At 45.2% G+C, this 25,373-nt stretch overlaps 1 protein-coding gene across 1 annotated transcript; it reads left to right on the top strand.

The window, feature by feature from the left end:
* On the top strand, nucleotides 1–25,347 carry DGKA (diacylglycerol kinase alpha). The gene is made up of 24 exons (XM_054590979.1): nucleotides 1–55; nucleotides 4,502–4,649; nucleotides 5,078–5,151; nucleotides 5,482–5,614; nucleotides 5,859–5,933; nucleotides 6,385–6,434; nucleotides 6,797–6,871; nucleotides 7,064–7,183; nucleotides 7,297–7,411; nucleotides 7,952–8,040; nucleotides 8,169–8,288; nucleotides 8,517–8,615; nucleotides 8,794–8,877; nucleotides 9,115–9,188; nucleotides 9,348–9,422; nucleotides 9,828–9,913; nucleotides 10,004–10,093; nucleotides 22,959–23,119; nucleotides 23,362–23,426; nucleotides 23,653–23,743; nucleotides 24,027–24,225; nucleotides 24,331–24,451; nucleotides 24,639–24,699; nucleotides 24,972–25,347. The coding sequence occupies exons 2-24, from the start codon at nucleotides 4,586–4,588 to the stop codon at nucleotides 25,053–25,055; spliced, it is 2,205 nt and encodes a 734-aa protein (XP_054446954.1). The 5' UTR covers nucleotides 1–55; nucleotides 4,502–4,585; the 3' UTR covers nucleotides 25,056–25,347.
* The last annotated feature ends 26 nt before the right edge of the window (nucleotides 25,348–25,373 follow it).

Below are 25,373 nucleotides of genomic sequence, written 5' to 3'. Positions count from 1 at the left end.
CTCTCCAGCTCCGGCGCCGCTCTTCAGCTCCGACCGCGCGCCCTCCGCAGGCAAGGTAGGGACCCCGCAAGACCCCGCCGCCCGCCCGTCCGCCCTACCTATCCGAGCAGCACGGGCGGGGGCCTCGGGAGGGGACGCCCTCAGGCTGGGGTAGGGCTGCGGGGCAGAGAAGGAGGAAGCGTGACCGCAAGAGCGGGTAGCTATCAGGGTTAGCCCCAGGGCGCAGGGGCAGCGGGAGGGCTGGGCCAGAGCCCGGTAGGCAGCGTTTCCCCCAAACCTTCCCCTCCATCCCTCTAGCTCTCTTGAAGGGATGGTGAGACTGGGTTCCCACGGACCCGAGTCCGAATTAAGTCCGTTTTGGAACCCTACAGTGCTGCATGGGTGGAGAAGGGTTCTTGTTTGGCCTCTTGGTCCCCAACTCCCCACCCCTATCTTTTTCCACACCTGTCACCGGGAAGTTTCTGAAACTGCCTGGGTCTGAATCCCCTTTTTCACATTTAAATGGAGGAAATGAGCTTTCTTGAGGAAGAAATGCAAATATTGGGCATCTCCTCACCCTCAGAACGAGAGAGCCCACATCATCCCCAACTATGCCAACATCGGAACTTCCTCCTGTACTACACAATGACACCCTCCCGCGCCCCCCCAACACCACCCCCTGAATCAGGCAACACTGCCATCTGTGAGGTTTGTGGAGACTTAACGAATTTTGAGGCTTCAAGCCAACAAGCCAAATGTTTCCCTCTCAGGGGCCACTATGTAGGTGCAGAGATGGGGCAGGGAAGAGTTGACCTTCCCTCAGGCCTGGGAAAGAGGAGGATGGCAGGTCCTGGAGTGGTTAAGGAATTTGGAAGTCCAGGTAATCAGTCCTGGGCCCTCCAGAACAAGTGTCTGGTCCTTGGGGTTCCTTGCTGGATCAGCCTGACTGTTCTGGGGGCATAGTGGATTCTTGAGTAATGGTAAATGTATGGGACTTGGAATGTGAGCAATTAGAGTTTAAGTGAAAAGGGAAACTGGAAAGGTTAGCACTGGCTTTGGAAATTATATCTATCTTTTGCTTACCACCAATTTCAGTTTTTAATGTTTAAAATAAGATCTAGAAAACCAGAGGCACTGGGATTTAATGGAATGAACTAGAAGGACAGGATGTGTAGAATCTGGGTGTAACCTGAGAGGGTCGCTCTCTTTCTGGGCCTCAGTTTCCTACCAATTCAGAGGATCTTCTAGGATTCTATGCGTCCAAGTCAACTTCTAGCTTTCTCACCCCAAGTTGGAAGAGGCAGGCAGAAAAACCGAAGGAGGGAAGGGAAGGGTGAGTCACAGGGAGCTGGCGGCAGGCAGCAGACCCCACCCTCCCAGCCCTGGCAGTCGCCTGGACTAGCCCAGGTTATAGACTCAGGGTTGGGATGGAGCAGGAGGACAAAACTGGACTTGTTACAGGCCATTAAGCTCCTGGGATCCTGCAGTTTGCTGCCTTTCAGCAACTGGAGGACAACTGAAAAGACCCCAGGGGCCCCCATATCTAAAGTCTCAGCCCAGAAGTATCTTTGGATCCTGACAGGCTAGTTTCTTGTTACCCCCTCACCCTCCCACAGGTGAAATGCAGGATCCTGCTACCACATGTCTGTGCCTGACAAGTGGAAGGTGTGCAACTGGGCTTCACTACTGTTGGGAGCCCCTAAAATTTATGCTTTCCTGGGTCGAAGACATCATTTTTTCTAACCTGCAGATATGTGTTTCTCTAGGTACCACCCTTGTATTATAATAAAATAATAATAATAACAACAGCTAGCATTTATAGAGTTCTTCTGTGGTAGGCAGTTTGCTAAGTTTATTGCATGTATTATCTTATTTAATCCCCACATTGTGACTGATTTCTCTAGGTACCTATTTTATGGATGAGGAAACAGGTTCAAGGAGATGAAATAACTCACCCAAAAACTAGGATTCTAATCCATGCTTATCTAATTCAAATGTTCATTCTCTTAACCTCTACTGTATGCTACATTTAAGGCTTCGGGGGCCAGGAAGGGTTATTTTGAAAAGAGAACTGTCGTATCCGATTGTCCCTTATTTGCTCTCTCCCTGTCTCTCTCTCTCAGATTCCATTTCCTAGAACCTTGGAACCATCTTAGAATCCCCAAGGGTAATCATAGCAGCTAATTAAGCCATTCAGCCCCATTAACCATAAAACTATTATGTATTCATTAGATCAGCTGGCAGTAGAAGTTTGATTATAGTCATAGAAAACGGACTGATGGGCGGAGTCTTTTCTCCAGAATATCAGTCCCAGAATCCCTTTCTAAGTGTTCTCAGAGAGCCACCAGAAGAGGAATGGTATACTATATAGCGATTGGCAGCAAAGGTGTTCCAAGGGCAAAGGCTGCAGAGTAGATTCTTGTACCATCAGAAAGGAAATTTTCATAGGTCCTAACTGCCTCCTTGAGCCTAATCCAAAAAGCCCTAAAGAAGTGTGTAGAGAGGAGGCAGAATGTCAAACCCTTGGATTGAGTACAATAAATAAGTGCTTTTTAGCATCACTTATTTATTTAACAAATATTTATTTAGCACCTACTGTATGTGCTCCAAATTGTCTCATGGAATCTCCTGACAGTCTGGACACTCTGGCATCCTATTTAACCATATTTAGATTAGATTACTATTCCCAAAATATGATTCCCTAACTTTACACAACTATTTGTACAACAAATATGGAGCACCTACAACACGCTGGACACTGTTTTAGGTATTGTGCATAGAGTGGTTAATAAGACTAAGTCCCTGCCCTTGTGGAATTTACATTTTGGTAGGAGAAGGAAAACAGTAAACAAAGAAGAAAATAGATACGAGATTTATCAGGAAGATCACTTAGTAAGTTATATAATACCTAATCACTGAGGTGTACACCTGAAACTAATATAATACTATATGTCAACTGGAGGGGGCTACTTTAGGATGCAATGGTCAGGGAAGGTCTTTTGCAGGAACTGACATTTCAGCTTAGGCAAGAAGTCAGTTCTGCCAAGGGTGTGGATGGGTGTTGCAGGCAGATAGAACAGTAAATATGTCTCATGGCCCTGAGCAGGGAAGAACTTGGTATGCCTGAGGAACAGAAAGGAGGCCAGTGAGACTAAAAGGCAGTGTGTGGAAGGGAGAGTAGAACAAGAGGAAGACAGGAAGACAAGCAGGGGCCCCAGCCACACAGTTCTTGGGTTGAAGCTTTGATTCCTCCCTTCATCACCTCCCTTAGGAAATTCCAATCTCTTGGAGCTCTGCTTTTCTTCATCTGTAGAATGGCTATCGCAATAATTTTTTCATGTGGTAGAATTTGGTTTTAATTGTTAATGCGGTAATAACTACCATTTCGTGTAAGCCTTCTATATGCCAGGTGTTTTAGTAGGTACTTTTTATACATTATTTGACAATCCTCAGAACTGTGAAAGATAGGTATCATTCTCCCGATTTTACAGGTATGATTTGCCCAAGTCTCAGAGCTAGAATGGAACCCAGATATGACTAACCCTAGTTATCTCTGAGTCCCAAATGGTGCTACACTATGTTGTGCTATACTAGTGTGAGATATTGTTACTGCTGTTTTTGAATCCTCAAGGCAAGTTGCCCTCTACTACTCTGCCCCTGGGCCAGTGGTCAGAATGGTCCACGTGCTAGCTCCTCTTTGGTCTCTGGGTCTCATAGCTAAAAGTAGGGGCTCCCTAAACACGGCTAGCTAACCTAACAGGATAGAAGAAAGACCCCAGAATCTGACACTCCTGCATTCAGCTCAACCCTCCTGGAACTGGGAAGCCAGGCAAGGTGCTCAGCCTTCTTTCCTACCTCCTCCCAATCTCGTGCTGGGTCCCCGCCCTTCCCCAGCAGGCGAGGCGAGGCCAGGGCTGGAGGAGACCCGGCCAGAGTTGGTTCTGTGTCACGCGCATCAGAAGCGCTAGAGGTCGTTGCAGGGCGTGGGTGGCTCGGGGAGTGGGTGAAGAAGCGGAGCTGGGGACCGAGGCTGGAGGCGGAGCAAAATGGGGTCATGGCCCGGAAGGCGTGTTGGCAACGGAGTGAGAACCACACGGAGGGCCAGAGGGCCAGGACAGTGGGATCCGTGATGGGAGAGCGCAGGCCCGGGAGAGACTGCAGAGATTGGGGGTGGGGGAGAAAAGGTAGAAGCGAGCGAGAGCCACACTCACGAAAACATACACTGGGAGAGCACGAGTGGAGGCGGGAAGGTGAGGGTGGTCAGAGATGAATTAAGACAGATTGGAGGGAAATCAGAGACCTGGAGAATGATCCAGACATGGAAGGGAGAAAGAGATGAGTCAGAAACAGAAGTCAGAGTCTGTCAGGGAGAGAGAGAGACGTATGGAGAGGAACACAAGGAAAGGGAAAGACTCAGAGAAAAGTAAAGAACGGAAATAATAGTGGAAGTGGAAAATTAACTGAGTAGACAGAACCAAAGACACTGCTGGCTTTTCAGCCCCATGCTCTTGTCATCTTCCAGACCTGCCCTGGGAAGCTGAGGTTCAAGCACCAAAAGTACTACTACCAAGCTGCCTTTGTGGCCATCCTTAAGGAAAAAGGAAAGATGGCCAAGGAGAGGGGCCTAATAAGCCCCAATGATTTTGCCCAGCTGCAAAAATACATGGAATGTGAGTCTTTCTCTCAGCCTTTGACTTCTGAAGACCCTACCCTAGAGTACCCCTCCTCTTCCTTCTCATTCTCCCCCACACCCCCTTCCAGTTTCCCCGGTGGCCTTGAACCAGTCAGCTCCTAAGATATGCCTACGATTGGGAAAAGGAGGAGTGGGAGATGGGGAGATGCCTGGGGTCTCAGCTCTCCACCCCCCTTCTCTGAACCTTGACTGCCTGCTCCAAGTCTCAGAGAAGAAAGTAAAGAAGGGTACCACGTTGGAGGATCTGAAATGTTTTTCTCTTCTGTATTTCTGGGTATTTAGGAATTTCCTCCTTCTTTATCTCATTTGAACCTTTTCCTGTTGGATGTCTGGGTGGGACACTGGCAGAGGGCAGGGAGGGCTGAACCAGAATAACGCTCTTCTTTCACTCTCTTCACACCTTAGACTCCACTAAGAAGGTCAGTGATGTCCTAAAGCTCTTTGAGGATGGTGAAATGGCTAAATATCTCCAAGAAGATGTAAGTTGCCGCTGAGAAATCTTTTCCTGAACCAACTCCTCCCATCTTCGTTTTTGCTACTCCATTGAGACCCCCAACTTCTAGGGATTATTCTGGGCCCACCCTTTGCTCTCCTCTCTTGCGATACTTTGATACCCATTGTTACTGCAGCTGTTGCTTTAGGACAAAGCAAGATATTCTATTAATTCAGGACTCAACCCAAGAAATCATACTCCTGCCTTGGATGCTTCTCAGCTCTGTACTTACTGTCTCTGTACCCACTACTCCTCATCTGCAATCCCCAACTCCCATCCTGCAGACTCCCCAGGGTAATGGTCGCTCTCTTCATAGGCCATTGGCTATGAGGGATTCCAACAATTCCTGAAAATCTATCTGGAAGTGGATGATGTTCCCAGTCACCTAAGCCAGGCACTGTTTCAATCCTTCCAGACGAGTTACTCCATAGAAGAGACTGTGAAAAAAGGTATGGTCATATAGGTGGGAATGGGCCTCCTGAAGAAGCGTCAAATTAGTGTGGGTTTGGGGTGAGAGCTGAATTAAGTCACCTGCTGGGGTCAGGGTTGGGGGCGAGAGGTAGAGGTTGGCCTGGCTTGTCTGGGAGCTGCAGGAAGCAAAGTTAAAGAGAAGAATTGGAGAAACAAAGCAAAAGAGAAGAGCCAGAGTGGAGGGAAGCCCAACCTCAAATCTGCTGTACTTTTTGTAACCAGATGTGGTATGTCTCAGTGATGTCTCCTGCTACTTTTCCCTTCTGGAGGGTGGCCGACCAGAAGACAAGCTAGAATGTGAGTTGCCATTCTGGACTGGGAGAAGGGAGGAAAGGTGAAGGGAGGAAAGGTGTTCCCCAGCCTTCCTTCCCTCATTTTTTCAGGATTCCTAAAGGCTGACAAGGCCATACAAAGGAGGGGCCAAAAATGGGCCCATTTCCCCTGTTCCCCCAGATTCCTTGTACCTAATGCAATCTACCATAGCCACCCCAGTTCCTATGTCTTGTACATTTCATGTAGGTGGCCTGGGGTGTTCTTGGGATGTGGAAGGTGTGTGCTACCTCCCCTATCAGGTTCGAATCCAGGCCTGTTTCCCCTCCCTTTTTATCTCCTTTTTCAGTCCCAGCCCCAAGCTCTGGGCTCTTCTTCCAAAATATTTCTCCCTATCTTTTTGTTTCCCCTGTATTCTGTTATGAATTCTTCGGGTATCCCTCACAAACTGACCCTGGCCCCCCTAAAACACCCACAGTCACCTTCAAGCTGTACGACATGGACAGAAATGGGATCCTGGACAGCTCAGTGAGTTGGGGGACCTGTATGCTGGGCAAGGGAGTATGTGTCCATTTGTCTGTGCCCTCCTATCCCAACTCTTCCAGGATCTTAAGAAACAGAGGAAGCTAGAGGGAGAAGTTGAGTCCTTTAGGACTAAATTTGGGAGTAGGTTCCAAGCTCTTGACCCCTAAAAGAGGAGCCTGGAGACATGAATTGGGGGCTGCCTTGCAAACATATGAATACACATAGATACTCATTTACTCAGCACAACACCTGAGAATGAGTGGTGGGTCTGGGGGTGGAACCCAGGAGCTCTGATATCTAGGGATGGTTTGAATGGTGATAGTGAGGTGGGATATGGCTGTGGCTCTTACTCTCTTGGCCCCCAGGAAGTGGACAAAATAATCATACAGATGATGCGAGTGGCTGAATACCTGGACTGGGATGTGTCTGAGCTGAGGCCGGTAAGGCAGCCCTCTCTTCATGTCCCTTCTTGTATTTTCTCCCTGGTGAGTCTTGCATCTTCTACACCCCATTTATGGCAGACAGCCTGGTTCCCTTGGCTAGGATGGCTGGGCTGGGCGTCCTGGGGGCTGTGGAGAGGGGTCAGATTTGAGGGGCCGCTCCCACCAAAAGTCCCCCCATTCTCTGTCCAGATTCTTCAGGAAATGATGAAAGAGATTGACTATGATGGCAGTGGCTCTGTCTCGCTAGCTGAGTGGCTCCGGGCCGGGGCCACGACCGTGCCACTGCTAGTGCTGCTAGGTCTGGAGATGGTGAGTAGGAGAGACTTGTGAGGATGGTTGAGACGGCTGCCTCGGGTTGTGCTTGCCAGAGGTTAGTCCTCCAAAGGCTTAGACACTCCCGAGCATCTGCTGTGCCCTCCTAGACCCTGAAGGACAATGGGCAGCACATGTGGAGACCCAAGAGGTTCCCCCGACCAGCCTACTGCAACCTGTGCGAGTCAAGCATTGGTCTTGGCAAACAGGGGCTGCGCTGTAACCGTGAGTGATGGGGCCTGGGAGGGTGGGACCGGAAGGGCAGCTTAGCTCTCTGCGGAAGCATGGCTGTCTGATCTTAGTGAGACCTAGGTTTGAATCCTGACCTCTGCCACCGACTAATTATGTGACCTAGTTTCCTTGTTTCCTCAACCAAAAATGAGGTAATTGTGAGCACTAAATAAGTTGATGCAAGAAAACTGCTTCACCCAGTGCATGTACCTACTATTAAGTCTGCAATAAAAATTAGCTATTATTATTGTCATTGTTATACCTGGACCTCCTTTGCCCACATACAGCAACAACAGAGGTAACCCAGCTCGGTTATTGGCACATGGATGGAGTAGGGGTAGGCATGCAGTACCAATTGCTCTTTTGGGGGAAAGAGCCCCCACCCCCAACTCCCCAACTTTAATTCTCTACCATACCCTCACTGCAAGGGACTATATATCTTGTTTCAGTGAATGATCCCACTTCACCCCCAGGTAAGGAGGAAATAGAGGGAGGGGTCGCAGCTAAGGCTCTGACCTTCTTCCCCCCACCCAGTCTGTAAGTACACCGTTCACGACCAGTGTGCCATGAAGGCCCTGCCATGTGAAGTCAGCACCTATGCCAAGTCTCGGAAGGACATTGGTGTGAGTGACCCTGTGCCCATCCCTTCACCACCGGCAGCCTGGCCCTGGCCCTCGGCCCTCGGCTACCTTCAGCCCTTCCTCAGCCTTCACTCAGACCCTCTCAGACAGGGATCACCTTTCTCCCCAAGGTCCAGTCACATGTGTGGGTGCGAGGAGGCTGTTTGTCAGGACGATGCGACCGCTGTCAGAAAAAAATTCGTATCTACCACGGTCTAGTCGGGCTGCATTGTGTGTGGTGCCACCTAGAGGTCAGTTCAGAAGCTATCTCTGCAGGTTGTGCTTTGGGACCCCTGCATAAGCTGCCCTCTCTCCTCCCCCCCACTGGTCTTCTCTAGTCTTCTCGCCTCCAGGACAGCATATCCCTTGCAGCCACAGTTGCCTCTGCTCCCAAAGGTTCTCTTTCCAGTACCAGAATCCCAAGTTGAGAAGTAACAGGGTTCCCTCCATGAACCCTCCATGCCAACCTTGTCTTTCAGATTCACGATGACTGTGTGCAAGCCATGGGCCATGAGTGTGACTGTGGGCTGCTCCGGGACCACATCCTGCCCCCATCTTCCATCTACCCCAGCGTCCTGGTGAGACCTGTGGACAGCGGCTGGGAGGGGACAAGAGTGCTTCCCCACTTTAAAAATACACACACGCACAATGCCATTTGGAGCAGAAAGCTCATACTTTTAGGATTCAAGTCAGACCCTCACCTGTTTAGGGATTCACACACAATCCTGTGTTCCTTCCCTTTGCTTCCCTTCCTAGGCCTCTGGACAGGAGCATAAAAGTAGCAAAACAAGCCAGAAGACCGTCGATGATTTAAATTTGAGCACGTTTGAGGCTCTGCGGGTACAAAGCTGAGAGACTTGGGTTTCATGGTGGGGTGGTTTTCCTTCACTGGAGCCCTCTTGGGGGGAATGAAGTAGAAAACTTTGGGAACTGTGCCTTCTCTACAAAAGCCCTACCCTGGTAGAGGAGGGGAAGAGTATCTTGGGAAAATGACAGCTGTCTGCCGCTGTCTTCAGGATCCAACTGAACTCTAACAAAATCTGGAATTTCTTATCCTGGTTTTCTTCCCCCATGCAGATTGACCCTGTTCCTAACACCCACCCACTTCTGGTCTTTGTCAACCCGAAGAGTGGTGGGAAGCAGGGAGAGAGGTGAGAAGACATAATACTGAGTCTTCTGATATCAAAGGAGAGGACTGTCAGAGATTGGGAATCTATGTATGGAGGGGATATGCCTTGAGGGGGAAATCAAGAGGGTGGGGTACAGAAATTCCATCCCCTGCCATGAGCTTTCCTTTTTCCCTCACACAGAGTGCTCTGGAAATTCCAGTATCTGCTAAACCCTCGACAGGTGTTCAACCTCCTAAAGGATGGTCCTGAGCCAGGGTAAGTGTAGGTTGGGAGCTGTATCACAGTGTTTATGTGTATCTGCCTATCTGTGTGTGTTGAGAGAGAGCAGGAAAGAGTGCATGTTGGGAGGGGAGGACCAGGGGACCCCAAGAAATCAGAATTCAGAATGCCATTTTTACTAAGGTCACTGAGTGTTCCCACCTCTGAGTGCTCTGGCTCATCATTGTTCTGCTCTCAAAGGATGGAGATACCAATTTCTCCCTAACCACTGAGGAGTGGCTGTAACTTTCCCCATTGCATGTTTCTCTGCCCTTAATAGAAATAAGTGTATTGACAAAGGTTATGAGGAAAGTGCAAAAAAGAAGTAACCTGTCTGTCCAGGAGTTAAGTAGCCGTGTTCCTGTTATCCTTTCTCATCTTCTCTCCTGCTTTTTGTCTCAGGCTTAGATTCTTCAGAGAAGTTCCTGATTACCGGATTTTGGTGTGTGGCGGAGATGGCACAGTAGGCTGGATCCTAGAGACCATTGGTCAGTGCAGGGAGAGCTCCGGGCAGAGCACTCGGGCAGTGGCCTTCCAGAGCTAACTCCCTCCATCCATCTCCTCACCTGCCTTCCCAGACAAAGCCAACTTGCCTGTTGTGCCTCCTGTTGCTGTGTTGCCCCTGGGCACTGGAAATGACCTAGCTCGTTGCCTAAGATGGGGAGGAGGTAAATTATTAGAAATGTTTTCCTGCGAGATAGGTGCAATTGGGTTGGAAGGGAAGGACACACCTAGAAAGCATCTAGGCATCTGGTGTACAGAGAAAGATGGGGAAGAAGAGGCACTGATGGGTGGGGACCAAAATGGATTGTCCCCAAAAAAGAGAGCTTTGGAAGAGAGAAGGACAACAGTCTGAACTTAGAAGGGTCAAGGGTGATGGTCCTCTTCTTGTAAACATAAAAATAGCCTTCTCTTTCTCCCAACCAACTCTGAGGACTCAGAGCATCAGGGAATATGGGGATGGAGGGAGGACAATATGGGAATAAGAAAGGTTGTATAAGAGCTAAGCCAGATGCTGAGTGATGGAGCTAGCAGGGAGCCTGGCCATGGTTCATTCATTCATTCATTCATTCAACCAATTAATCAGGTCATTTATTCATCCATTATAATTTCTCCCCAAGTTTATTGCAACAGTCTTTTAACTGCACTCCCACTTCTAGTCTTTTGCTTTCTTAAAAAAAAAAAAAAAAGTTTAAGGGATAGTACTGGTATGTAAAAGGTCAGTGGGGGGCAGGTTGAGTTTGAGATGTCTTGGAATTGAGGCTGTTGGATTCAGAGTCCAGCTCTGAGATGTGGCAGGAGATTATAGAATAGGGGTCTGCTAAGGACAGTGAGAAGCATTTTAGGTGGAAGAAATTGCGTAAAGTCTTTGGAGCCACCAAACAGTGTGGTGGTACGTTAGGGAAAGTGTGAGTCATTCACTGTGACTGGGACTTCGGATGAAAGGTGGGGAATAGGGAGAGGGAAGACTGGGTTGAGCAGAATCCAGATTATGGAGGGTCATGAATGGTGTGCTGAGGAGTGTTTTACTTTATCCTGCTAGAGTTTGAAAGTTGACAGCCCACAGAAATAATTTGTATTGTTTGCCATGCAGTGCTTTCATTTTTTGACTTTCTAAGATTATTTCTAAGAAGTGGATTATGCATTCTTCAATTCACCACAATCCCCTGGGTTCACTACTATATACTTGTTCACTTTACATTTATAACTACTGAGGAATTGGTGCAATCCCTGAACTGTGGGGAACTCTTTTTGTTTTTTTAATCAGTTCATTGGTGCTCCCAAAGACATAGTAGTTCCAAGCATTCTTCAGAAAAAGAATACTTATCAAGTGTCATTTTATTTTGTAGTTCTCTAATTATGAGTGGGGTTCAATGGCTTTTCCTATTGTCAGGGTTTTTTCTTTTGTCTTTTTGCCTGTTTTCCTACTGGGCATGTCCACTCCAATGTTAAAAGTCACCTTTGTTCCCTAGCATTTCTTTTGTATTTTGTTTTTAAGATTTTATTTATTTATTTTTAGAGAGCGAAGCAGAGGGAGAGAAACATCAATGTGTGCTTGCATTTTGTGCACCCCTTGCTGCGGGCCTGGCCTGCAACCCAGGCATGTGCTCCAGCTGGGAACTGAACTGGCAACACTTTGGTTTGCAGGCCGGCCCTCAATCCACTGAACCACACCAGCCAGGGCTTGTTTTTCATTGACAGTATTAGACACTTTGAAATCATGTATTTTGAGTCTTCAGTGTGTGTTCTGCAAATGAGGCTCTCGTAGGCAGTTTCTGTTTATGCAATCGGAATCATAAAAATAATGATAGAAATACAGCACTGATGGAAATTTGTGTTGATATTGGAGAAAATCCTAAGATGTGAAGAGGGGAAGATGGAAGGAATATGGGAGTTCTGTGGAGGATGGATTGGAGGAAGGAAACAGGATAGGACATTACCTGTACTGCCGTAGTCTAGTTAAGAGATGATCAACACAAAAGCCAAGGCTGCAGAAGTGGCATTCATGAGGTAAAAGCCACACTATTTGGTAACTAATGGGTTGTAGAGGAGGAGGTGAAGACAAGTTAGGACATTTCCTAGGTTTGTGGACTGAGCAAATGGGATATCATTTATTAAGATATGGGATGCAGGAGATAGACCAGTTTAAGGAAGAAAGATTCATCTTTAGACATGCTGAATTGAGGTATCAGTGGAGCACCCAGATGGAGATGTGTGGTGGGTATTAAGAAATAAATGTTAAGAATTTCAGAGGAAAGCCAAGCTGAAAATAACAGGTTCAAGAGTCAGCTGCTCCTGGGAGGTAGTTGACATCCTGAGAATAGACAAGTTACCAGGGAAAGAGTTAAGAAGAGGTAGACAAGGATAGGAAGATCCTGATGAACACCCTCTTGAAGGGTTGAGCAGAGGAAGATGAATTATTAACAGAATCTGTATTATTAGTGTCCTATTTCTGCTATAACAGATCAACCACAAACAGAAGCTTAAAACAACACAAATTGATCATCTTAAAGTTCTGAGGATCAGAAGTCCAAAATAAGTCCCACTGCATTAAAGTCAAGGCGTTGGCAGGACTATGTTTTTTCTAGAGGTTCTAGGGGAGAATGCCTTGCCTTGCCTTTTCCAGTTCCTAGAAGCTGCATTTCTTAGCTCATGGCCCCCACTTGCAACCAGCAGTGTTATTACTTCTCTGCTTCTGTGGGCATGTGTCCTAGGACTCCTCTCTGAGCCTTTCTCTTTCTCCTGTAAGGACCCTGTGATTACACTGGGCCCAACCCGATAATCCAAGATAATCTGCCCATTTAAAAATTCTTATTTTAATCACATCTGCAGACACTTTTGCCATGTAGGGCAACATATTTACAGATTCTGGAGGTTAAGATGTGGACACCTTTGAGGGGCCACTATTCTTCCTACCACAGAGACTAAGAAGGAGCAGTCAGAGAGGGACCTCTGTAACTTAGAGAGTGCTATTTTAGAAGCCAACTGAGTAGTCTCAGGAGTTAAAATAAGAACTAAAGATGCACTATTGGCTTTGGCAGGAATCATTGGCAGTCTTTGCCAGAAGAGTTTCAACAGGGTGATATGGTGAAAGGCAAATTACAGTGGGTCAAACTCTCAATGGAATGTGAGGAAGTAAAGACCCATTTTCATAATCTTTTTCTTCCTGATTACAAAAATAATACATGCTTGTGGTAAAAAAAAAAAAAAAAATTTAAACGTATCAAATATACATGCCAAAAAAGTGAAAATTCCCTGTAACCTACTCCCTAAAGTTTCAGAGTATATTTTTCATGGTTTTCTTTCTAGACACATACTAAACTGTATTTAAACAACAAGGCCATTTTACAGTTTTCTTCTTTGTTAACTAAACAATTCATCTTGATTATCATTATATTTCAGTACATTCAGGTTTGCCTCTTTTTGTTGCAGAATAGCATTGCGTTGCGTGAACATGCCATTTATTTATTTATTTATTTATTTATTTATTTTAAGAGTATGTTTATTAAAGCTGGGAACAGTGAAACAAGGAAGGTCATAGGATAGAAGAAGCTGCAGGAGAGAGGGCTGCTTTGGCTCACTGAGAAGTCAGAGAAAAGGGAGCCTTGGAAACAGGTTCTGGGAGTTAGCCTGGGATGAGCGGCCGCTGCCCATTGCTCCCCTGGTCACAAATCTCAGGGGGGTCCCTTAGAGTTTAGGAGATGTGGGCCTGAGAGGGAAGAAAGACATGGGCGTGCTCCTGGGAGGGAGAGCACCTGTCATTATTTATTTAACCAGTCCCCTTTTGATAGACGTTTGGGTAGCACTCAGTTTTTTATTACAAACCACGCTGCAGTGAACACCATTTCACATCTATCTCTGCACACAGATGTCAGAATTTCTCTAGGAGAGATTTCAAGAAGTGAATTGCTGGCTCAAAGAGAATGAAAATTTTATGTTTGATTAGTTATTTTCTTTTAAAACAAGACAATACATAAGTACATTTTCACTGTAGAAAAATTTTTTTAATTAAAATGTATAAATCTTCACATAACAGGACTCTTCTTCCCTACTCCTCACCAAATTCCCTGTATCTCCCAGAGATAACCACTGTTTCTTATTTGTGCTAATTTTTATGTTTTTACATGCACACACACATACATACACATATGACTTTTAAACAAACATAAATGGGATTATACTACCCAAATTTTTCTGGTTCTTTCTTCATTGCATGATGTGTCTTGGAAATGTTTCCGTGTTAGCACATACAAATTTCATTCAGCATTCACTAACTATGCATTATTTCAATGGCATGAATTTGCCATCATTTATATAATCTTCCTCTACTGATGAGCATTTATATTGTTTCTAGGTTTTTTTTGCTCTTTCAGAAGTAACTCAGCAAACTTAGTTGTACATCCATCATTGTGCACATGTGTGTTAGTTTCTGTAGGAGAAATTCCTGTAAGTGGAATTACTGCATCAAAGGATATGTTTTGATAAAATTTGGTAATATTTTGATAGAAATTGCCAAATTTCCTTCCAAAAATTAAATACCAATATATGCTCCAACTAGCAGCAAATGGGAGTACCAGCTTATTTATAATTTCATATATATACATATATATTATTTATTTATTTATTTTTAGAGAGAGGGGAAGGAGGAAAAAAAGAGGGAGAGAAACATCATTCTGTTGCTTCTGGCAAGCCCTCAACCAGGGACCTGGCCCAGAGCCCAGGCACGAGCCCTGATGGGAATCAAACCTGCAACCTTTCAGTTCATAGGCCAGCACTCAATCACTGAGGCACACCAGCCAAATCCATAATCTCTTTAACACTGGGTTTTCTCAATATCTTTATACTTTGTCAATCTGATAGGCAACAAAATGTTACTAATTATTTTAATTTGTAACTCTTTTAATTAATAACATTGAGCATCTTTAATATAAAATTAGCTATTGGTATTTCATCTGTGATTGGCTTGTTTGTGTTATTTGCCCATTGTTCTATTGACTTAATATAATTTATAAGCTGTTTAAAAAATACTTTTTATTTATTTATTTTTTAATCCTCACCTGAAGATATGTTTATTGATTTTAGAGAGAAAGGAAGGAAGGGGGTGGAGAGAGAAACATCATTGCGGGAGAGAAACATTGATGGTTGCCTCCCATGCACACCCCAACTGGGGATCAAAACATCAATCTAGGTATGTGCCCTGACCGGGGATCCAACCTGCAACCTTTTGGTGTATGGGACTACGCTCCAACCAGCTGAGCCACCTGGCCAGGGATGTAAGCTTTTTTTAAAATTATACTTTATTGTTTATGCTATTACAGTTGTCCTAATTTTCCCCCTTTGCCCCAATCTACCCAGCCCTCCCCATTCCCTCAGGCAATCCCCACATCATTCGCTATGGCCATGGGTCATGCATATATGTTCTTTGGCTACTCTTTTCCATATGTTGTACTTTACATCCACATCCCTATTTTTTATTAAACATTTTTATTGTTTATGTTATTACGCTTGTCCCAATTTTTCCCTCTTGGCCCCTTTCCACTCAACCTGTCCCCCACTTCCATAGTCAGTCCCCATACCATTGTCCATGTCCATGGGTCATGCATATATGTTCTTTGACTAACCAATTTGTACTTCTTAATCCCTTCACCTTTTCCATCCATCCCCTAACCACCCCACATCTAGCAACCATCAAAATATTCTCTGTATCTATGATTGTGTTTCTGATCTCCCTGCTTGTTTATTTTGGTTTTTTTAGATTCAATTGTTGATAGATATATATTTATTGCCATTTTATTGTTCATATTTTTTATCTTCTCAAAGAACCCCTTTAGCATTTCATATAATACTGGTTTGGTGAAGGTGAACTTCTTTAGTTTTATCTTGTCTGGGAAGTACTTTATCTGCCCTCCGATTCTAAATGATAGCTTTGCTGGGTAAAGTAATCATGGTTGTAGGTCTTTGCTTTTCATCACTTTGAATATTTCTTGCCAATCCGTTCTAGCCTCCCCAGTTTCCTTTGAGAAATCAGCTGACAGTCTTATGAGAGCTCCCTTGTAGGTAAATAACTGCTTTTCTCTTGCCACTTTTAAGATTCTCTCTTTGTCTTTAACCTTGGCATTTTATTTTAATTACATTTTATTGATTATGCTATTACAGTTGTCCTGATTTTTCCCCCTTTTACCCCTCCACCCAGCACCCCCAACACCCTCAGTCAATGCCCCCACCATTGTTCATAGCCATGGGTCATACATATAAGTTCTTTGGCTACTCCATTTCCTATATTGTACTTTACATCCCCATGGCTATTCTGTAACTACCTATTTGTATTTTTTTTAAACATTTTATTTATTTATTTATTTAGTTAGAGAGAGGAGAAGGGAGGGAGAAAGAGAGGGAGAGAAACATCGATGTGCAAGAAATACATCAGTCAGTTGCCTCTTGCACTCCCCCAGCTGGAGACCTGGTCTGCAACCCAGGCATGTGCCCTGACTAGGAGTCAAACTGTCAACCTTTCCTTTAGCAGACCAGCACTCAATCCACTGAGCTATACTGGCCAGCGCTATTTGTACTTCTTAATCCCCTCACCTCTTTACCCATTGTCCCCCAACCCCCTCCCATTTGGTAACCACCTGGTAACTAACTTCTTTTCTCTTGCTGCTTTTAAGATTCTCTCTTTATCTTTAACCTTTGGCATTTTCATTATGATGTGTCTTGGAGTGGGCCTCTTTGTATCCATCATAATTGGGACTCTGTGTGGTTCCTGGATTTGCATGTCTATTTCCTTCACCAAATTAGGGAAGTTTTCTTTCATTTTTTTTTTTTTAACTAGAGTTCCAGTTTCTTGCTCTTTCTCTTCTCCTTCTGGCATGCCTATGATGCAAATGCTGGACCTCTTGAAATTGTCCCAGAGGCTGATTATACTATCCTCATTTTTTTGGATTTTTTTGGACTTTTTTCCCTCTCCCTGTTGTTCCGATTGGTTGTTTTTTGCTTCCTTACATTCCAAAATCATTGATTTGATTCTCAGCTTCATCCACTCTACTGTTTTTTCCCTATAAATTGTACTTTATTTCAATTAGTGTATCCTTTGTTTCTGATTGGGTCTTTTTTAGGCTGCTGAGGCCCTCACTACGTTCCTTGAGCATCCTTATAAACAATGTTGTAAACTCTGCATCTGATAGATTGCTTATCTCCATTTCGTTTAGCTCTTTTTCTGGAGTTTTGACCTGTTCTTTCATTTGGGCCATGTTTCATTGTCTCCTTGTTTTGGCAGCCTCCCTGTTTGTTTTTAGGTACTAGGTAGGACTGCTTTGACTCTGTATCTTGATAGTGTGGCCTAGTGTAGTAGGTGTCCTGTAGGGTCCAGTGGCATAGCCTCCTCTATCACCCAAGCTGGGTACTCAGGTGCGCCCTTTGTGTGGGCTGAGTACACCCTGCTCTTGTAGTTGAGCCTTGATTGCTGTTGGCAGATCAATGGGAGGGATTTACCCAGGCCAGTCATCTGCAAGGAATGGCTGTGACCACTGACCACCAACTTCTGCTTTCTGTGGTGGATCTGCTGTGCAGGGGCAGGGTGGTGGCGCTCCAGCATGGTCTGTAGCTGTTTACTGGGTGCACTGGCCCTGGCGTTTGCCAGATGGTGCAGGCCAAGGTCAGTCCCCACCTTTGTTTTGCCTGGGGCACCCTGCCTGAGCTGTAAAGCAATCTGAGATGGCTGCTACTTGTGCTGGGCTTGGAGATTCCCAGGGGAAACCAAGCTGTGACTCTAATCTGACTGCCAGTTAGACTTACTGAAGCCAGCTCTTGCTAGTTTGATAGGATTTAGGAGCCAAGACCAACCATTCTTATGGAAAAGCAGATTGGGTGGTCCCATAAATTGGATGGGACAGAGCCCCTGGTGATTTCCAAGGCAGGCCAAATAGTATTAGCCAGGTTGATGGGGTCTCAGATATGGCATCAGCTTACTGGCTCTGTGGAGGGAGGATTTAGCAAAGGGACAATGGCCTTTGCTCACATTCGTGCCAGACACTTCAGTTTCTCCTTGTATATTGTGTGTGCCTTTCAAGCTGCTGCCCTGGTGCTGGAGCTCAGAGGCAATGAGTCTTAGGTGAGTCTGTGGGTGGGTGCTTTAAGAGGAACTGCATGGGGCTCTAAAAGTTTCTTCCACCTACTCAATCCCCACTAGTTTTTGCAGCCAGAATTTGTGGAGACTTATCTTCCTGGCACTGGAAACCTGGGCTGGGAAGTCTGGTGTGAGTCTGGGGCTCCTTGCACCCATGATATCTCTCCAAAATTTTTATCCACATGGGTGTTGGACCAGTCAGTTCCAGTCTAGACCTTCTACCAGTCTAGACGGATGTGGTTTCTTTAATTCCATAGTTGTCAGACTTCTATTCAACTCGATTTTGTAGTTGTCAGACTTCCATTCAGCTCAATTTCTGATGTTCCTGAGTGATGGTTGTTCTATATTTTAGTTGTAATTTTGATGTAGTTGTACGAAGAGGCCAGCCATGTCTGTCTATGCTGCCATCTTCTAACCTTTGGTATTTTAATTATGATGTGTCTTGGTGTGGGACTCTTTGGGATTCTCTATACTTTCTGGATTTGCGTGTCTATTTCCTGCACCAAGCTGGGGAAGTTTTCTGTCATTATTTTTCAAATAGGTTTCCAATTTCTTTTTTAAGTATATTTTATTGATTATGCTATTATAGTTGTTCTATTTATTTCTCCCCTTTATCTACCTCTGCCCAAGTACCCCCATTCCCTCCAGCATTCCCTCCCCCGCCCCCTGCCACTTAGTTCATGTCCATGGGTCATACTTTTAAGTTCTTTGGCTTCTCCATTTCCTGTACTGTTCTTAACCTGTCTATTTTGTACCTACCAATTATGCTTCTTATTCCCTGTACCTTTTCCCCCATTCTTCCCTCCTCCCCTTCCCCACTGATAACCCTCCATGTGATCTCCATTTTTTTATTGTGTTTCTGTTCTAGTTCTTTGCTTAGTTTGTTTTTATTTTTAGGTTCAGTTGTTGATAATTTTAAGTTTGTTGTCATTTTATTGTTCATAGTTTTGATCTTCTTTTTCTTAGATAAGTCCCTTTCGCATTTCATATAATAAGGGCTTGGTGGTGATGAACTCCTTTAACTTTACCTTATCTGGGAAGCACTTTATCTGCATTTCCATTCTAAGTGATAGCTTTGCTGGATAGAGTAATCTTGGATGTAGGTCGTTGCTTTTCATGACTTTGGATACTACTTTCCAGCCTCTTCTTGCCTGTAAGATTTCTTTTGAGAAATCAGCTGATTGTCTTATGGGAACTCCTTTGTAGGTAACTCTCTTCTCTTGCTGCTTTTACAATTCCCTCCTTATCTTTAATCTTGGGTAATTTAATTATGATGTGTCTTGGTGTGGTCCTCTCTGAGTGCAACTTATTTGGGACACTCTGAGCTTCCTGCTCTTTTCTTCACCAGATTTGGGGAAGTTTTCCTTCATTATTTACTCAAATAAGTTTTCAGTTTTCTTGCTCTTCCTCTTCTCCTTCTGGCACCCCTGTGATTTGGATGTTGGAACATTTAAAGCTGTCCCAGAGGTTCCTAAGCCTCTCCTCGTTTTTTGAATTTTTGTTTTTCATCCTGTTCCAGTTGAATGTTTATTTCTTCATTTTTGTTCCAAATTGTTGATTTGAATACCAATTTCTTTCCCTTAATTGTTGGTTCCATGTATATTTTTCTTTATTTCATTTTGTATATCCTTTACTTCCTGTATTTTTGTGGCCATAGTCAATCATTTCTGTGAGCATTCTGATTACTAGTGTTTTACACTCTGTATTTCACAGGTTGGGTATCTTCTTGTTGCTTAGTTCTTTTTCTAGAGTTTTGATCTGTTCTTTCATTTGGGCCTTATTGCTTTGTCCTGATGCACCTGTGACATGGTAAGTGGTGGAGCCTTAGGTACTCACCAGGGCAGGGCAACCCATTTTGCTGTGTTGTGGCATTGTCTGTTGGGGAGGGGTCAAAGAAATAACAAAGTCACTTGCTGGGCTCTCACCCCACTTTCAGTCACTCCCCCCACTTCCCACAAGTTAATTTTGCCCTTTCAGGTGCTGCCCTGGTATTAATTCCTGGGCTGGTGGGTTTGTGTACTTTCTAGGACCCTGTATCCTCTCCAACGGACTCTCCTGTACAACTGGGAGTTTATTCCTCCACCACAACCCCCACATGTTTTTACAGCCAGAGGTTTTGAAGCTTTCTTTTCCTAGTGCTGGAACACTGGGTTGCGAGGTCTGTTCCCCTCCCCAGTTGTTCCTCCTGGTTTATTTGCACAGTAATATGGGAGTGCGTGGTGTGCCAGCTTCCACCCTACCGTGCATCATCTCCACTCCAGCTGCCTGTCTCTGCCTCTCCTACCAGTCTGGAGGAATATCTCTTCTTTAATTCCTTGGTTGTGGGACTCCATACAGTTCAATTTTCTGACAGTTCTGGTTGCTTTTTGTTTTTAAATTGATGGTTATCCTTCTTTTGGTTGTATGAGGAAGCAAAGTATATCTACCTACACCTCCATCTTAGCCAGAAACTGAAAGCTGTTTTGAATCTGTACCCAGGTTTCCAGTTTCTTGCTCTCTCTCTTCTCCTTCCCGCACCTACATGATGTGAATGTTGCTATGCTTGAAGTTGCCCAGGGGCTCCTTACATTATCCTTATATTTTTGGATTCCGTTTTCTTCTTGCTGTTCTGATCGGTTGTTTTTTACTTCCTTATATTCCAAATTTCTGGTTTGATTCTCAGCTTTATCCACCCTACTGCTCATTCCCTGTAAATTGTTTTTTGTTTCAATTAGTGTATCTTTCATTTCTTACTGGATTTTTAAAATGCTGTTGAGGTTCTCACTAAGCTTGTTGAGCATCCTTATGACCGTGTTTTGAACTCTGCATCTAGTAGATTGCTTGTTTCCATTTTTGTTTAGTTATTTTTCTGGAGTTTTGTTCTGTCCTTTTATTTGGGCTATGTTATGTTTCTTTGTCTCCTCATTTTGGCAGCCACCCTGTGTTTGTACTATGTATTAGGCAGAACTGCTACATCTCCCAGGCTTGGTAGAGTGACCTAATGTAGTAGGTATCCTGTAGGATCCAGTGGCACAGCCTCCCCTATTACCCAAGCTGGGTATTCAAGTTGTGCTCACCATGTGGGTTATGTAAACCCTCCTCTTATTAGTTGAGCCTTGATTGCTATTGGCACATCCAAGGTCAGCCACCGATTGTGTTCTGTCCAGGGTCACACAGCATAGGCTACAAAGCAATCTGCAGGTGGCTGCTACTTGTGCTGGGCTTGGAGATGCCCAGGTGAAGCCAAGCTGTGAATCAAGGTTGGCTGCCTCTAGTGCCAGGCCTGGGGCAAGTTAGAAAGAGGTATGGGGCTTGCTGAAGCCAGATGCTGCCTATTTGAGAGAATCTAAGAAAATCTAAAGCAGGAGCCAAAACAGGCCATTCATATGGAAAAGCCACTGGAAGCAGTTTGGGTGGGCCTGAAAGTTGGGTGGTTCAGAGCCTTGGGGGATCACCAGGGTGAGGTAGACAGTATAAGCCAGGTTGATGGAACATAGATATGGCACTTGCCTGCCAGCTCTGTTGCGGGGGAGGGCTCAGGAAAGGAAAAATGGCTTCTGCCAGCACTTCTGTCTGAGAGCACCCAGGCTCATGCTCTGATTCCGGACAATTCAGTTTCTCCCTGTATGCCTCTGGTGCGTTTCAGTCCTCTCCTCATGCAGGACTCACTAGTCTGAGTAAGACTGTGTGTGAGCCCTTTAAAAGGAACTGCCTGGGACTCCAGGAGTTCCTCTCTTCCACAGGTTCCATCCCCACTGGTCTTTATAGCCAGAAATTATGAAGACATATCTTCCCAGCTTTGGAACCCTGGGCTGGGGGGCCTCATGTGGGGCTGGGACCTCTCACTCCTGAGATATCCCTCCTGATTTTTATCTGCCACATGTGGGTGTGGGACCAACTTGTTCCACATCTCTGCCCCTCCTACCAGTCTCGATGTGGTTTCTTTAATTCTATAGTTGTAGGACTTCCATTCAGCTTGATTTCTGATGGTTCTAAATAATGGTTCTTCCATAGTTTAGTCGTAATTTTGATGTGGTTGGCCAGGAGACAAGCCAGTTTACCTATACTGCCATCTTGACCCTGTAACCTTTTCTGAATGTTGGGGAAGCTAATGTGTTATATGCACTGCAACTTATATTTTGTATTTTTTAAAAGTGTTATTTATTTAACCATATGAAAGTTTTTAATTAATTTAATTGTGTTAAATCAATCTTTCCTTTTTGGCTCCTAGCTTTGTATTGTGGTTTAGAAAGGGCTTTTCCACTCAAAGATTTGTTAAAACATTCACTTGTGTTTTCTTCTAGTAAAATTCTGCTTCCTTTTTTTACATTTAAATTCTTTGGCCCATCTTGAATTTATTTTGGTACAAGTAATTTTTGCATCTGACATCATTTATTGAATAGTCTTTTCCTTAGTTATTGGAAATGTCATCATATACTATAAATTCTCATATATACATGAGCCTATTTCTAGGCACCCTGTTCTCTACTTTTTATTCTATTCACTGTGCCAGTATCACACTGTTTAGACACTACTGCTTTAAACTATGTTCAGTCTGGCTGAATGAGAAGAGAAAGTGTCAGGGAGAAAGAGAGGGAGAGAGATATTATCCCCATTCATCACTCACTTTTTAATTTTTCTGGCTATTTTCCCTAATGTTCCAGATGAACTTTGGCCTTATTGTTAGATGTGTACATACATTGGGAACATTCTTCCTCCATGACAGTATGGAGAAAAAGAGTCAGCCAAATCCATGGGAGATTGGTCCATGGGAGCCGTGCCCAAGCACCCTGCAATTTCACTAGCAAGGCCTAGGAGGGTCTGCAGAACTACGGCAGATGATCTCTGAGAATTTGTGGAGCTGGGAGCTAAGAGGAGGTCCATCTGGGACCTGGGGCTCAGGGCTAACCTGTCTTCTCCCCCATTCCTAGGGTATGAGGGACAGAATTTGGGGAAGATCCTCAAGGATTTAGAGACGAGTAAGGTGGTATATATGGATCGATGGTCTGTGGAGGTGATACCCCAACAAACTGAAGAAAAGAGTGATCCAGTCCCTTTTCAAATCATCAATAACTACTTCTCCATTGGTGTGGTCAGTGGAGTGGGTGTGGGGAAAGGGAGGAAGTGGGGGTTAAGCAGGTACAGGCTGGAAGAGGGCAGACTGGGAAAGAAGAGGTTAAGGGAGCTGTGACACAGGAAAATTTGGGGTGAGGTCCAGTGATGTGAGTTAAAAGAAAAGAACATGAGACATACTGTTCCCAAATGGGGGAGTTAAAGAAAGTACTGTGCTGAGAGGAGGCAGGCCTCTGATCTTACATTCCCTAAACTCCCCAGGATGCCTCTATTGCTCACCGATTCCACATGATGCGAGAGAAATATCCTGAGAAGTTCAACAGCAGGTGAGGGAAAGTGGAGGTGGGTATACACGGTGGCAGGGACTAGGTTGTGGCCAAGTGTGACCAGAGCACTCAGATGGGCAGTGACACCTCTAGGAAACCCCTCAACCTAAAGTTTTGAGCGTAGGACTGGAGTCAGGAGGTTGAGGCCCTTCCGTCACTTAGCCTACCTCTGCCAACTGTGTAACTTGTCCCCTTCCTACTGGGCCTTGCGCCGGGACTGATACAGAATGAAGAACAAGCTATGGTATTTCGAATTTGCCACATCTGAATCCATCTTCTCAACATGCAAGAAGCTGGAGGAGTCTTTGACAGTTGAGGTGGGTATGATGAATCCTAACTCTATATCCTTTTCAGCTTGTTAAATCTTAGTGTCTCCGTCTGAAGATGCCCTCAAGAACTTCACAGGTTCTTGAACCTTTACTTTGACCTCCCCACTCTCCAATTTTGAGTTCCCAAGTTCTCAAGATATACCAGTCCTTATTGCTCTCCATCCATTGCAAAACTCAAAATCCTGACCTTCCCAATTTGTTATTTGGTGGAGGGAGATGTCATATCCTTGATTATGTCATGAGATAAGGATCTCCTCTCTCCTACCCTCAGATCTGTGGGAAACCGCTGGATCTCAGTACCCTGTCTCTAGAAGGCATTGCAGTGCTGAACATTCCCAGCACACATGGTGGCTCCAATCTCTGGGGTGATACCAAGAGACCCCATGGGGACATCCATGGGATCAACCAGGCCTTAGGCTCTGCAGCTAAAATCATCACCGACCCTGACATCCTGAAAACCAGTGTACCAGGTGAGAGGAGTAGCTTTGGAAGCTGAGTGAGTGAGACTGAGTGTGTGACTCCTTTTGGAGGCACCCTGCTTCTGCAAAACCTGTCTCACTATTTTCCATCCCCAGACCTAAGCGACAAGCGGCTGGAAGTAGTAGGACTGGAGGGTGCAATTGAGATGGGCCAGATCTATACCAAGCTTAAGAATGCTGGGCATCGGCTGGCCAAGTGCTCTGAGATCACCTTTCAGTAAGGAAAACTCTGGCCAGGGGCTCTGAGGGAAAGAGTGGGGCCAAGGGGGTCATGGAGTGGTGGGGAGGGGCTGTTCTAGGAGATCCTCCTCAGTACTAAAGGGCTTGAAAGCCAACCGAAGAAACAGAGTTTTGGTACTCAACTGGTAAAGAAATCTCCACCAATCTGCCTTGGCCTCCCACAGCACGACAAAAACCCTTCCCATGCAAATTGATGGAGAACCCTGGATGCAGACACCCTGTACAGTGAGTATTGCCTATGCCTGCCCCAGACTGAATCCTCGGGCTCCATGGATCCTAATCTCTATTCCAGAGCTTCTTTATTTCCTCCTGATGCCTTAAGTTATCCTGAGTACCATTCCTCTCATATCCTGATTTCTTAGCCCCGGCCTTCCTGCCATGGCTTCTCTAGGACCCTGGCAACCCAACCTAAACCCCACAGATCTTCCTCCGAATCTCTGCTGCTCCAGCCCCAGGGCACCAGGTTCTGCATCTGAACATGCTCCCTTCCCTTCCAGATCAAGATCACTCACAGGAACCAGATGCCCATGCTCATGGGCCCACCGCCCCGCTCCTCCAATTTCTTTGGCTTCTTGTGTTGAGGGGGACACCTCAGCCTCCAAGCCAGCGTCGAACCCACCTCCCTGGACTGTACTCTATAGGCTCTGTATACTGCTGCGATGCCCTCCTGCCAGCTCAGGGGAGGGCTTCTTTACCCTCACAGTATTTATTATCCTGCACCATATCCATTATTCCCTGTGCATAAGCGCACACACACATACACCACAAACACATACACTGAAAGTGCCTCATCTGAATAAAATGACTTTTTCCCCCTATTGGCATATCTGTTAAGTAAGTGGTAGACCTCCTTTCTTTATACCTTTACTCTATAAATGACATAGATTCTCCCAAGGAGA

Source organism: Pteronotus mesoamericanus, unplaced genomic scaffold (genome assembly GCF_021234165.1).
Source record: "Pteronotus mesoamericanus isolate MK-2021 breed Mesoamerican mustached bat unplaced genomic scaffold, CSHL_Meso_final scaffold_21, whole genome shotgun sequence".
In the NCBI taxonomy this organism is placed as follows: Eukaryota; Metazoa; Chordata; class Mammalia; order Chiroptera; family Mormoopidae; genus Pteronotus; species Pteronotus mesoamericanus.
Note: the sequence above shows the minus strand (reverse complement) of the source record. Positions and strands in the feature narration are given on the sequence as shown.